The 14,401-nt window shown below is 47.1% G+C and overlaps 1 protein-coding gene across 2 annotated transcripts in view; it reads left to right on the top strand.

Moving 5' to 3' along the window:
- The window catches only part of TMC7 (transmembrane channel like 7), a 58,202-nt gene that overhangs the window by 8,025 nt on the left and 35,776 nt on the right, over positions 1 to 14,401 (top strand). For both annotated transcript variants that reach the window (XM_060405887.1, XM_004020800.6), the window contains exons 2-4: positions 9,511 to 9,754; positions 10,615 to 10,763; positions 13,709 to 13,876. In XM_060405887.1, the coding sequence (XP_060261870.1) occupies positions 9,511 to 9,754; positions 10,615 to 10,763; positions 13,709 to 13,876 (561 nt within the window). The remainder of the gene's footprint in view (positions 1 to 9,510; positions 9,755 to 10,614; positions 10,764 to 13,708; positions 13,877 to 14,401) is intronic.

The following is a 14,401-nucleotide window of genomic DNA, read 5'->3' as shown; positions in this document are numbered from 1 at the left end:
TTAGCAACTGTTATGTGCCAACCCCACGCTAATCACTAGGGGTATAAGGGTGAGTAAGACATGCTGAGGTCTTTGCCCTCATGATTTAGACCTTAAGTCAGCCTTGGACAAAGCTCTTGTCTTCTCTGAACTTTCTGTATGCAAAATGAGAGCAAAATGTAAGAAAAACCCATCCTGAGGGTCACAGGAGATAACTATGTAAAGGGTTTGACATAATCATGGCACGTAGTAAATGCTCAGTAAAGGCGAATATGGTTATTATCACTTCCAGGAATGTTGGAAATCATTTTTGGAGAGGTCCTAGTCAAGGAAGATAAATTCCATCTAGGGAATCCTTAGCAAGACCTCCTCCCCCCACTGCAGACTACATTAAATTCATCAGTAAATAACCAGAGTCCTGGCTTCAAGTACATAGCACAGTATGCTGGGCACTGCTTTCAGCTCGGGGTCTGCAAACTACCGTTGTGTTGTTTAGTCGCTAAGTCATTTCTGACTCTTTGCGACCCCATGAACTGTAGCCTGTCGATGTCCTTTGTCCATGGGATTTCCCAGGCAAGAATACTGGAATAGAATGCCATTTCCATCTCTAGAGGGTCTTTCTGACCCAGGAATTGAACCTGAGTCTCCTACAACCCATGGGCCTAGTCTGAACCACCACCTGTTTTTATGAAGTTTCATTAGAAAACAGTCATGCACATTCACTTATGGATTATGGCTGCTGCAGTGGCAGGTTGAATAGTTGTGGCAGAGACAGCGTGGTAAATAGTATTTATTATCTGGTTCTTTACAGAAAAGGTTTGCTGTCCTCTTTTCTAAGCACTTGACATACAATAGCCATTTAATCCTTAAGATGGCTATGTGTGATGGGAACTGCTGCCCCTATTTTATAGGTGGGAAAACTGAGGCATAGCATGGTCAAGAAACTTGCCAGGTCACACAGGTAGCAAGTGGAGCTGGGGTTAGAATCCAGGCAGCAAGCTGTGGAGCCAGTGCACTTAACCACCGGGTGGTCTTGTCACCTCCTTAGACAGACAGGATCACAGTAACTGCTCTGTGGACAGCCCACTGGGTGCTCTACCAGCTTGGAGCCCAGGAGACCTGGGTTCTGGGGCCTGCATGACTCCAATTGCCCTAAGCAGTTAGTCACTGCTCCTGAAGGCTGTTTGCTTGTCTGGTCATAAAGCCTTGGACCCAGTCATTCCCCAGGTGCCCCACCCAGGTGCCCAGTGGTGTGACTCATGCAGGTCCTCCCTGCCCTGCAGTTCTCATGTCTGGCAGACGGAGGAAGCTCTCAAGGCCCTGGCTCCTCCCCTCTCAGACTAGACACTGGGCTCCTATGAATGAGGCCCCTCTGCGTTGTCCAGCTATTAGCTCTGAAGTGAAGTGAAGTGAAGTGAAAGTCACTCAGTTGTGTCCGACTCTTTGCAACCCCATGGACTATACAGTTCATGAAATTCTCCAGGCCAGAATACTGGAGTGGGTTGGCCTTTCCCTTCTCCAGGGGATCTTCCCAGCCCAGGGATTGAACCCAGGTCTTCCACATTGAGGGTGGATTCTTTACCAGCTGAGCCACAAGGGAAGCCCAGATACTAGCTATATGTGGCTGTAAAGCGTAAATCGAATAAAGTCTGATAAAATTAAAAATCCATTTTCTTAGTCTCACCAGCCATATTTCAGTTATGCAGTGGCCACTCATGTTTACCATATCAAACGGTACAATTATAGAACATTTCCATCACTGCAGGATGATGTGACCTGATACGTGATGTTCTGCCATGGGATACAGCCAGACTGACTTGTGTAGCTCAAGGACAAAAATAGCCACAGGGCTGCCCAGAGAGATCCTGTTAATCTGAGGCAGATGATGTCATTCTTCTGCTCAGAATCCCCCTCAGTTCCCACCTTAACTCAAGTATGGTAACACCATTCCCCATAGGCCCTATGTGGCCAAGCTTGTTTTTTCCCAACCTCCTACCCCATTCCTCTGTTTTTGCTGACTGTCCTTCAGCTACCTTGGCTGGCCTCCTTTCTTGTTCCTTGAAGTTCCTAGCCACAGTCCTGCCCCAGAGCCTTTGTAAACTTTTTTTTTTTTAATGTTTATGTATTTATTTGGCTGTGCTGGATCTTAGTTGCAGCATGGAGGATCTTCATTGCAGCACACAGACTTTGTTGCCCAATGGCATGTGAGATCTTAGTTCCCCGACCAGATCGAACCCATGTCCACTTGCATTGAAAGGCAGATTCCTAACCACTGGACCACCAGGGGAGTTCCAGGGCCTTTGTACTTGCTCTTCTCTGTCTATCTCTACCTTGCCCATCTTTATTTTTCTCCATGCATCTATCACCATTTGAAATGCACTTAATAAACTTTATTGTCTGTTTCCTCCAGGGGCAGGGAGAGTTTTTAAAGTCATCTTCAAGGCTGCGTCCTAGTCCTCGAACAGTGCATGGCACATAGCAATCGCTCAGTAAATCTTTTTGAGTGAGTGAGTGAATGGATGGATGGGTGGGTGGGTGGGTGGCCTTGCCAGAAGTAGGGCCATAATGAGTCCCTGGCCTCGGAGCTTTTTGAGCACTTGGTGGAGATGTCATAGCAGTTTTGACCAGATGCCCTGGACCGTGAGCCCCTGCATTAAGAACCTTTGGCAGCTGGCCGGTTATTGGGCAGATTATCCAGATGCCTAGCTCCAGTTAGCATCCAAAATAAAAACAATGTCACACACATAGACATGGGTGGAAATAAGTCTAAGAAACCCTGAAACTGTTGTCTGCATTGTCTTATTGGTAACATCAAACCGAGCGTATATGCACGTGTCTAATAAGGCTGGCTTATGTAAAGTACCTGAAATAGAAAAGGAAATAATATATGGTCAGGGGCTCCCCAGGTGGCTCAGTGGTAAAGAATCTGCCTGCCAGTGCAGGAGACGCAGGTTTGATCACTGGCTAACCCACTCCAGTATTCTTGCCTGGAAATCTCATGGACAGAGAAGCCATGTGGGTTACGGTCCACAGGGTTGCGAAGAGTCAGGCATGACTTAGTGACTAAACAGCAGCAGCCAGCGGTGTGTGGTCAACATCTCAATACTTTTTGCTTGCTTTTTCAGTTGTGAAAAAAAATCATCTCTAAAGAAAATAATATTAAATCCTTAAATTCCTTAGATCTTTTTCTCAATTTTGGTGCCCCTGTGTTGGTGGTGTGCTAAATATTTACTTTGATCTGCTGGTGGGTGAGCCAGTGTTGCCTGTATCCTCAGCACCAAATTCATTTATTCACAATTGATGCTTGTATTCATTAATTTAACAGATTTTTATTAAGCATCCACTGTGAGTTAGGCTCTGTGCTAGAACCTGGGGACTCAGTGGTAAAGGAGAGAAATGAGGTCCCTTTGCTCATGGAGGTCACAGTCTAATGGTGGAGGGAAAGGGTCAGAGACGATGCAGGTCAACCCTTAGGCAGGAGGATGGATGTAGTAGGCTGGACACTTAGGAGACACGTGCCGGTTGGAGGAGGGAGGGAAAGCTCTTCCAGGCAGGAAGCAAGTCTGCAAACCTTCATCGTCTCCAGAGCCCCGGGCCCCAGCCCAGGGTCCCACCCAGAGAGGGACCCCGTACAAGGTATCAAACAGAACTGATTCCCACAGCAACTGGCAGGTTGCCTGGACCAGATGACCCAGAAGGTCCCTTCTTCCCCAGAGTTCCCATGATTCTTTGAGGGAAGAAAAACCCTGCAGGGAAGCCAGCACCCATCTGGTTGGGCTAGGTTTTTGGCAAGCTCGTGAGGGAGGTGGTGGTGGTTTTAGTGCCATTTGGCCTGTGCCCACATTCTGGGCGTGTTTGTGCCCTTTGGTAGCAGTTGGTGTCCTATGGAAAAAGCTGCCAGGGAAGTTGGGACCTGAAGATGCTCTCTAGATGTGCCTGCCTCTGCCCATTCATTCATTCATTCTTCAGATGGAGGGCTTTCTGTGAGCACGACACTGCTCTAAGCTTCAAAGAGACTAACTTGTTCTTAAGGACAGCATTGTTATGCCTGCCCCTGCCTCCATATCTCCTGTAGTTATCTGACCGTCCTCCCACCTAAGTAACCACCTACTTGCTGAAATCTGGCTCCAGCAGCCAACAGATTCTAGACCTTCCTAGATGGGGGCACCCCAGTATCTGAGACATGCCCCCGCCTCCCAGGCAAATGGTCATTAAGGAGCCCACACACCACAGGCTTAAACAATCAACTCAAGAGAACATCTGACATGAATGAGACGTTCTTGTCCTCTCAAACGAGAAATCCAAGGCTAGGAGAGGTGATGCTACTTGCATTTCTAAGAAGCGGTAGAACAAGGAGTCTGTCTTGGCAGCAAAGCCTTGGGCAAGCTGCCATCTCTCTGGGCCTCAGGTCCCTGAAGAAAGCCAGGGCACCTCCCCCAGGCTGGCATAAGAAATTCCGTGACATCATGCTGTACAAAGTGTGTGGTCCTAGCTGCATAGGATTGGAGGTCGATCAGCTATAAAAATGATGCCTGTGTCCAAAGGTTGTGAAACTTTTTTTTTTACTTGAAGATAGAGAACTTCCAGGGATGTCTGAAAAGAAAAAAGCATTCCTCTTCAATGATGGCCGTTTTGGATTTTTTTTGGCGGGGGAGGGTCACATTGTGGCATGTGGGGTCTTAGTTCCCTATCCAGGGATCAAACCTGTGTCCCCTGCAGTAGAAGCTTGGAGTCCTACTCCAGGGACCACCAGGGAACCAGTGGCCATTTGAAAATAGAATTTTCCACAAGTTGTTGGGAAATGTTGACAGGATGTATCCTTCCTGCAGTGTGGATGCAAGAATAATCCAAGTTAATTTGTATGGCATTGTAGTGTCTATGAAGTATTTTCAAATTATAGTGAAGCCTATAGCTTGCCACGTGATAGGTTCCTAGTTTCAGCACTTCCAGCTGCGTGAGTGGCAAAACACCTAGCCTTCTGAGCCTCAGTTTCTTCATCTGTAAAATAGGACAATTCAGTTCAAAGAGTAGCTCAGAGAATTGAGTATGGTGATGCATATTGTATTTTTCAAATAGTTCGGATATTCCGAGCCAGTATTATTTATGCTGTTGGTAAATGTGTCCTCATGATCACGTTGATGAGATCATGGTATTATATCCCCTGTTCCTGAGATGAGAAACAAGTGACTCAGAGATGGTCTTTGTCTCCACTAGGGTGCCAGCTTCCAGCTCCAGCCCTGGGTCCCTGACCTCGTGGTCACTGAATATTCAGTGAATATGCCCCTCCAGATGCAAAGACCTTTGTTCTGGTTAATAACAGCCCTTTGTTGCTGGCCAGAGGGAGAAGCAGCCTCCAGCTGGGCTTGGACTCCATAGCCCTCAGCCCACTCCCACCCCGCCCCTCATGTTTGCTTAGGGACCACATTACCCATGGAAGTTTATGGAAGTCTGTCATACCCTCAGGGAGCGCGGGGGCCTGGGAGTGAAAGGTTGAGTGGGATTCGCAGGCTTATACTTGGCCACTGGCAGGGCTCCAGACGCGTGTCTGTGTCATCATCAGTGGGTCAGCTGCTCTATTCTGTGAACATGCCCATCAGAGAGGTGACGATTACAGCTCTGCACCGCCAGACTCCAGCTTGGATCAAGGCCTTGGCCGGTCCCCCCCTCCCCCCAGTGCCCTGTTATCTATAAATACATTTACGGAGCCTGCTGCGTGCCAGGCTATCTGCATGATTGCCTTTGATTCTCCTAAGCTGGCGCTCCTGTGATGGGTCTCATCCTTAGCCTCAAAGCCTACAGAGTGACCCTTTGACATGCGGTCAGATCACAACATGCTTTGGCCCAGAACCCTGGGTGACTGCCCATCTGCCACATCGAAAGGTCATAGCCCAGCCCACAGAGTCTGACCTGGTCTGGCCCGGCCACCTCTGACCCCTGCTTTCTACTCTTTCTGTCCCAGCTCCCTATTGTTGCTTAATAGATTGCACCACACGTGATAGCTTAAGCCATTGTAATCTTTCTGCTGATCCTGTGCATCCGGAACTGAACAGGCTACAGAGGAGACCGTTTGCTCAGCTGTGTGTCATGTCTGCTGGGTCTGAGCATCCAGTGGCCTTTTCATGCCCATGGCGGGGATGACCCAGAGGGCTGGGGACCCCGGCTCACTGGGTTCATAAGCCAGGACCTTGGTTCTCGCTGTTGTCCAGTTCCTTGGCTGTATTCCTTGGAGGCTTGTGATTTCTTTCTCTCCACGTGGTTGTGCCCTCAGCACAGGCGAAATTCTTACACAGCAGCCCCAGGCTGCCAACAGCACAAGTGAAAATGTTGGCTGCTCAGTCATGTCCAATTCTTTGTGACCCCATGGTCTATAGCTCACCAGGCTTCTCTGTCCTTGGGATTCTCCAGGCAAGAATACTGGAGTGGGTAGCCATTCCCTTCTCCAGGGGATCTTCCTGACCCAAGGATCGAACAGAGTCTCCTGCATTGCAGGCAGATTCTTTACCATCTGAGCCAGCAGAGAAAGGTAGAAAGAAGCCTCCAGGCCTTTTAAGGCTTGAGTCTGGAACTGGCAGAGTGTCACCTCTGGTGCAACTTTTGGTGAAAGCAAGTCACAGATCCAGCCCAGATTCAAGGGGAGGGGACCCCAGAGGGCTGGTGTGGCTCTTTGGGGGCCACCAACAAAAGACCCTGGAGAAGTTATGAGGCTCCCACTCATTCACTCTTCCCCAGCCACCCAGGCCTCTGTCCTCTTCTTCAGACACATCGCGCACACCCCTGCCTCAGAGCGTTTGCACTTGTTTCCCTCTCCCAGAATTCCCTTCACCCGATATCCACAGGGTATACATACTACCCCTCCATTCAGCCTCAGCTTAAATGCTACCTTAGTAGAGAAGCCATAGCTGAGTTGATCTTATCAAAAACAATGTACCCTGCCTGTTACCTCTGTGCCCTTACCCAACTCTTTTTTTTTTCACTCATGACATCCTGGCATGGGCTTTCCAGCTGGCACTAGTGGTAAAGAACACGCCTGCCAATGTAGGAAGCACAAGAGATGCAGATTCTATCCCTGAGTCAGGAAGATCCCCTGGAGGAGGAAATGACTACCCACTCCAATATTCTTGCCTGGTGAATCGCAGGGACAGAGGAGCCTAGTGGGCTACAGTCCATGGGGTTGCAAAGAGTCAGACACAGCTGAGTGACTGAGCACGCACACACGTCCTAGCATATTTATTGCCTGTGTCTTGTCTGATCTTGCTATGCCCTTCCTTAGAAAGTAAGTGCCGTGTGCGTCAGATGTTTACTTTGTTCACTTCAGTATCCTTTGCTCCGCATCTGACACACGATAGGTATACTTGGTGAATGAATTCATTTTTGAGGTGAGGTAACTGAAGCAGAGTTGACTCATTGAAGAAGACTCTGATGCTGGGGGAGATTGGGGGCAGGAGGAAAAGGGGACGACAGAGGATGAGATGGCTGGATGGCATCACTGACTCGATGGACGTGAGTCTGAGTGAACTCTGGGAGTTGGTGATGGACAGGGAGGCCTGGCGTGCTGCGATTCGTGGGATCGCAAGGAGTCGGACATGACTGAGCAACTGAACTGAGCTGAACTGAACTGAAGCTCAAGAGAGTTTTAAGTAACTTTCCCAGAGACTCAGCTGGTAATTGACAGAGCCTGGATTCAAATCCAAGGAAGTTTTGCTGCCTGTCAGGGGAATTGCTTATTATTACAGCTGCCTCCTACCTCCTCCTTCCATGTCCTGTCTCCATTCAGGATGGTCTTCCCCAGTTAGGATCAGATCAGGCATAAAATCCACCCTGATGGTGGTGTTCATTCCTCACCTCCAAAAGGAAAGCTCTCCCTCTGTGGACTGCTGTACAGGGTGCAGTGAAACTTGGCCTCCAGCCATGACCTGATGGAGCAGCATGAATAGAGTCTTGAGTCTTGAGTAGGCAGACCTGGCTCTGTTTGCAGCCCCGCTCCCCACCAACACGCTTTCTAAGGCAAAGTACAGATGTCATCCTCTCATCCATCCATCAGTGAGTGTTTGTTGAACTGCTCTGAGCCAAGTATTTTATTGAACTACTACTCTGGGTCCTGGGTCGCAATGGTGAGGAAATCATCACGGTCCCTGCCCTCCAAGAACTTAGAGTCCACAGGGCAAGACAGACGTGCTCACATAGCCATACAAGTAAATACCAGATTATAGCTTGTGGTAAGTGCTGTCAAGGGCTTACTGTTTATGGGAAAATATGTAACAGTAGAAGTACAGTGAGGCAGGGATGGTTTCCTCGAGGAAGAGACTTTGAAGTAGGAGCTAAGAGGTGGAGCAGATTCCGTCCAGGCAGAGGGAACAGCATGTGCAAAGGCCCTGAGGAGGAGGGATCAGGCCCATTTTAGTGTATGAAGGATCCTAAGAAATATAGTTTGGAAGGCAGAGGGGCCTGAGGAGCTGAACATGCAGGCAGGAGTCAGATTGTGCAGGGCTTTGAGGGCTTGGGCACGGGGTTGGGGAACCATGAGTGACTTTGTTTTCTCATCTGTAAAATGGGGATGATAATAGTACCTGCCTCCCTATGTGTGAGGGATCTGTGGTCAGTTAAGCAACTGTAGAGAAGGCAATGGCAACCCACTCCAGTACTCTTGCCTGATGAATCCCATGGACGGAGGAGTCTGGTAGGCTGCAGTCCATGGGGTCGCTAGGAGTCGGACACAACTGAGCAACTTCACTTTCACTTTTCCCTTTCGTGCACTGGAGAAGGAAATGACAATCCACTCCAGTTCTTGCCTGGAGAATCCCAGGGACAGGGGAGCCTGGTGGGCTGCTGTCTCTGGGGTCGCACAGAGGCGGACACGACTGAAGCGACTTAGCAGCAGGCTGTAGGCTGGCCTAGAGCAATCATCCCCTCTCTGCCTGGTCCCCACCTCCAGCAGGTTAGCTCCAGCTTGTTCACAAAGCAGCAGCTGGTCCAGAGAGCAGCTGAAGCCGGCAAGGCCTCCTGAGGCTGGACTTAGAACTGACGCAGCATCACTTTTGATGCAGTGTGTTGGTCCAGACAGATCATAAGCCCAGTCCACATCCCATGAGTGCGTGTGAATCTCTTAACACAGTGCCTGGTGCATAGGAAATGCTCCTTAAACCCTATTATTATTATTGTTGTTGTTGACGATGATGTTCTTATCACTATGCAACCCATTTGACAGATGAAAAGCAGGTTAGGTTACTCCAAACCTCACACTTAGCAAGTGGCTGCAGCCAAACACTAGAATGCAAGTATCATGTAACGTAAAGCATGTTTGCAAACACATCTGCTTAAAGTGAACCCTTTTGCAGATGATTTTATTGTCCTGAGCCTGAGTACCATCCTGATAAATAAAATAATTAAGAAGTCCTTTGGTCAGCTACCTAGGCTCCTGACTGTCTGTGAGGTTTAGTTAGGGTCTCTGAGATCCGAATGTCCTATGTAAGTTTTGGTTTTCGGCTCCCAGGTTCACTGGGGAGAATGATGGTTTTCTTCTTTCTTACCCAGAGAGCCTCTCTTTGGACTCCAGTTGCTTTTCTTCTCCACCTGTGAATTTCCTTCAAGAATTGCCAAGTTACCGCTCCATTGCTCGTAAGAGGACAACCATCCTTTCCCGGGACAAGCAAAGTGGCACTTTGCTGAAGCCAACAGACTCCTACAATTTCCAGCTGGAGGGAGAAATCACAGAAGACCTTGATAACCAATCCATCCGAAAATATGCACTGAACATTTCTGAGAAGCGGAGACTAAGGTTTGTCCAGTCGCCATCAGGAGGGCATATGATGTATGTTTTGGAAAAGGGGGCTTTTTAGGCATAGAATGCATTTCCTGACGAGTTCACATAATTAAGTTTATTACTTGGGATAAGCTAAGCTGCTATGACAAAGATACCCACACTCATAAAATCTCAGTGTACTAGAAATTTATTTCTTGCTCACATAAAAGTCCTGGGCTGAGGTCAAGGGGAGACTTTGCAGTCACTCAGGGACCCAGGCTCTTTCTGTCTTACGGCTCTGCAACCTCCAAAGCCGCATTGCTTTCTACAGTCACTCTGTTCCCCCTAAACCCCAGCCTCTGCCAAACCATTATTCTACTCTCTATCTCTGTAGATTTGCCATTCTGGATATTTCATGTAGATGGAATCATATAACACAGGACCTTTTGTGACTTCTTTCACTTACCTGCGTGTTTTTAAGGTTCATCGAAGTTGTAGCATGTATCGGTACTTCCTTTTTATGACTGAATAATATTCTGTTGTGTGGCTATAGCAGTTTGCTTATTCATTTATCCTTTGATAGAGATCTGGGTTGTTAGCATCTTTTGGCTACTGCGATTAGTGCTGCACTGAATATTTCTGTACAAGTTTTTGTTTAAGACCTTGTTTTCAATTCTTCTGGAGTATCTACCTAGGAGTGGAATTGCTGGGTTCATATGGCAGTCCTTGGTTTGACTCTTTGAGGAGCTGCCAAACTTTTGCCCTGTGGTCTCACTCTTTTGCATTCCCACCAGCAGTGTATGAGGGCTCCAGGTTTTCCACATCCTCTCGCTTGGGGCTTTATCTGATGATGAATTTGGGGACCCTGCCATTGTCATGCCTGTTTATTAATGCAGGGACATTCAAGAGACCCAAATGAAGTACCTGTCTGAGTGGGACCAGTGGAAACGGTATAGCAGCAAGTCTTGGAAGAGGTTCATAGAGAAGGCTCGCGAGATGACGACCCACCTGGAGCTGTGGCGGGAGGACATTCGCAGCATAGAAGGTACCACAGCCCACGCTCCCCGTGCTCCTCTGCAGAAGTAGCCTGCCCTTAGAGAAAGTACAGCTTTGTTCTCACCCGCCTCCAGCTGAAATGTCATCTTTCCTTCCATGGGAAGGAATGTGAGCAGCACACCACAGTTAGGGTTAATAGAGCCTGTGTCTTCATCACCGGGGAAGTCACAAGGGATCTTCCTGTCCCTTCTACGTGCTGCAGTTGTCCGGGAATAGCACGTGTGCTTGTCTTGACTTTGAAATTACAGCAGTGATTAGATCTCCCACTAGGTCTTGTTTTTGCATACTAATGAAGATGTTCATGTGTTAATCTATCGCCAATTTAGTTTGTAATATTGTGATATCATATGCACAAATAACCATTTGTATTTTGTGCATTTAAGAGTATTATTGCAAGATGGGGTTCAATAGGACTTATCCGATTGCAGAGGCAGCCATGGCCCTGAACACACTTACTTCCCCATAATGGTGAGAATTGGGATGAAGTACAGACAGACCAGGCTTTGCCAGTAGCTCCGTTGGTGAAGAATCTGCCTGCAGTGCAGGTCGAGACCCAGGTTCGATCCCTGGGTCAAGAAGATCCTGGAGAAGGAAATGGCAACACACTCCAGTATTCTTGCCTGGAGAGTTCCATGGACAGAGGAGCCTGGCGGGCTACAGTCCATGGGGTCACAAAGAGTCAGACACGACTGAGCGACTGAGCACAGCGCAGCACAGGCAGGCCTAGGAGTCATTGCAGGTTTGGTTCCAGACTACCTCAATCAAGTGGATGTGATAATAAAGCGAGTCACACAATTTGTCGGTTTCCCAGTGCATATAAAGGTCGTGATTACACTATCCTGTAGTCTGTTATGGTACAATAGCACTGTATCTAAAAAATAATCTATATACCTTAATTAAAAAGTGCTGTTGGCATTTATCATCTGTGTGTCTCAGGTTAAAATACTTGCCCTAGTTCATTCTCTAAGATAAGGCAAATCCAGAATTTGAGCCCAGGCAATGAAGTTTCAGAGCCCAAGGTTTTAGCCACCATGCCCAGCTTCCTCTCCTGTTAAGGGGCCACCTTTCTGGAGATTTTCATCATATATAATGGTGAAATGAAGTGAACGTGAAAGTTGCTCAGTCGTGTCCAACTCTTTGCAACCCCACGGACTATACAGTCCATGGAATTCTCCAGGCCAGAATACTGGAGTGGGTAGCTTTTCCCTTCTCCAGGGGATCTTCCCAACCCCGGGATCGAACCCAGGTCTCCCGCATTGCAGGCAGATTCTTTACTACCTGAACCACAAGGGAAGCCCAAGAATACTGGAATGGGTAGCCTATCCCTTCTCCAGGGGATCTTCCCTACCCAGGAATTGAACCAGGGTCTCCTGCATTGTGGGCAGATTCTTTACCAGCTGAGCTATGAATGGTGAAATATTGAAAGCTTTGCTCTTAAGATTGAGAATGAGGAACAGGTTGATAATTATCACAGATTCTATTCATCATCATCTCAGAAGTCCTAGCCAATATACAATGATTGGGGGGAAAATTAAAAAGACACAGTGACCAGAAAGGAGGAAATCAGTTGTCTTTTTTTTCCCAGATGACATGATTTATTTGTAGAAAACAAAAAAGACAAATTATTAGCACTGATGTGAATTTAGCAACGTTGCTAGTTGTAACAGCTGTATATAAAACTAATTGTTTTTCTATATACCAGCATGTGTGCTTGGTCACTAAGTTATCTGCGACTCTGTGACCCCCATGGATTGTAGTCCATCAGGCTCTTCTGTCCGTGGGATTCTCCAGGCAAGAGTACTGGAGTGGGGTTGCCATTTCCTCCTCGAGAGGCTCTTCCCAACCCAGGGACAGAACCTGCGTCTCCTGCATTGGCAGGTGGATTCTTTACCACTGAGCCACTGGGGCTTCCCTATAAACATTTGAAAAATAAGTTACACAATAGTAGCATTATGCCTAGGAATACATCTAAAGAACTCTGTGAAATAATCGTGCACAGAAAACTATAAAATGTTGTTGAGAGAAATTAACCTATATATATATATACCATGTTCATGGCTCAAAGGCTCAATATTATAAAGATGTCACTTGTTCTCAAACTGAGCTATATATTCCATGTAATCTGTCAGAATCTCAGCACATTTTTCACACCTATGTATGTGTGAAAAACAAATATGCTGATTTTAATATTTATATAGAAATGCAGAGAACCAGGGATGCCTGAGGAAGAAGAGAGCTTTAAGACTCAGAGCACCATATATCAAATATTATTTTAAGTCTGCAGTAACTAGACAGTCTTTTGTTGGTCCTAGGATAGACAAACAGACCAACTGAACAGAAGAGAGAATTTAGAAACAGGTCCATGAATATATTTGTTGTTGTTTAGTCACTAATTCATGTCTAACTCTTTTGCAACCCCATTACTGTAGCCCACCAGGCTCCTCTGTCCATGGATTTCCCAGGCAAGAATACTGGAGTGGGTTACTATTTCTTTCTCCAGGGGATCTTCCCAAACCAGGGATCGAACCCATGTCATCTGCTTGACAGGTAGATTCTTTATCACTGAGCCACTTGGAAAGACTTCATAAGTATATAGTCAATTATAGAAGTACTGCTGCAGTTCACTAGGGAAAAGTTCACCTTTTCAATAAATGGTGCTGAATTAATTAGATATTCCTATGAGAAAATGTAAATATTGACCCCTCCCTCACACCATTTCAAATTATTAATTTATAATTGATTGTAGATTTACATGTGAAAGTTTAAATCACTAGGAAATAGAGCCTTGAAGCCAACAATGGAGAATATAAAGTGATTCTTCCTCCCCCCACCAAGATCCTCCAGTTTCAGTTCAGTCCTCCGTGGCTGACTGAACCTGCAGTGGGTACTGGGTCAATACTCCTGGTCAGTGATTTCTGAATTTCTTTTTTCCAGGGAAATTTGGCACTGGGATTCAGTCCTACTTCTCCTTCTTACGATTTCTGGTGTTGCTGAATTTGGTGATATTTCTGATCATCTTCTTGGTGGTTTTGCTCCCGGTCTTGCTCACCAGATACAAGATCACCAACAGCAGCTTTATTCTCATTCCATCTCAAGACGTGGGTGAGTATAAGAGGCCTGGCTTGCCATGAAGAGTGTTATTTTTATTGTGTACCTAGTTACAGTGCTTCTTTCTCTGCTGCTGCTGCTGCTAAGTCACTTCAGTCGTGTCCGACTCTATGCGACCCCATAGATGGCAGCCCACGAGGCTCCCCCGTCCCTGGGATTCTCCAGGCAAGAATATTGGAGTGGGTTGCCATTTCCTTCTCCAATGCATGACAGTGAAAAGTGAAAGTGAAGTTGCTCAGTCGTGCCCAACTCTTAGCGACCCCATGGACTGCAGCCTACCAGGCTCCTCCGCCCATGGGATTTTCCCGGCAAGAGTACTGGAGTGGGGTGCCATTGCCTTCTCCGGCTTCTATCTCTAGCGGTCTTTATAATCTAAGTCTTGGGTGACTGTATTAGGATAGGCTAGGCTGTTTGCAGAAACAAATGACCCCATAGCACAGTGTCTAATAACCACAAAGTTTCTTTCTCATTCACACTGTGTGTCCATCATGGTTCGGTGGTGCCTTTGTTCCACATTGT

The sequence above is a fragment of the Ovis aries genome, chromosome 24 (genome assembly GCF_016772045.2).
Source record: "Ovis aries strain OAR_USU_Benz2616 breed Rambouillet chromosome 24, ARS-UI_Ramb_v3.0, whole genome shotgun sequence".
Taxonomy (NCBI): domain Eukaryota; kingdom Metazoa; phylum Chordata; class Mammalia; order Artiodactyla; family Bovidae; genus Ovis; species Ovis aries.
This window is presented reverse-complemented; position numbering and strand designations above follow the sequence as displayed.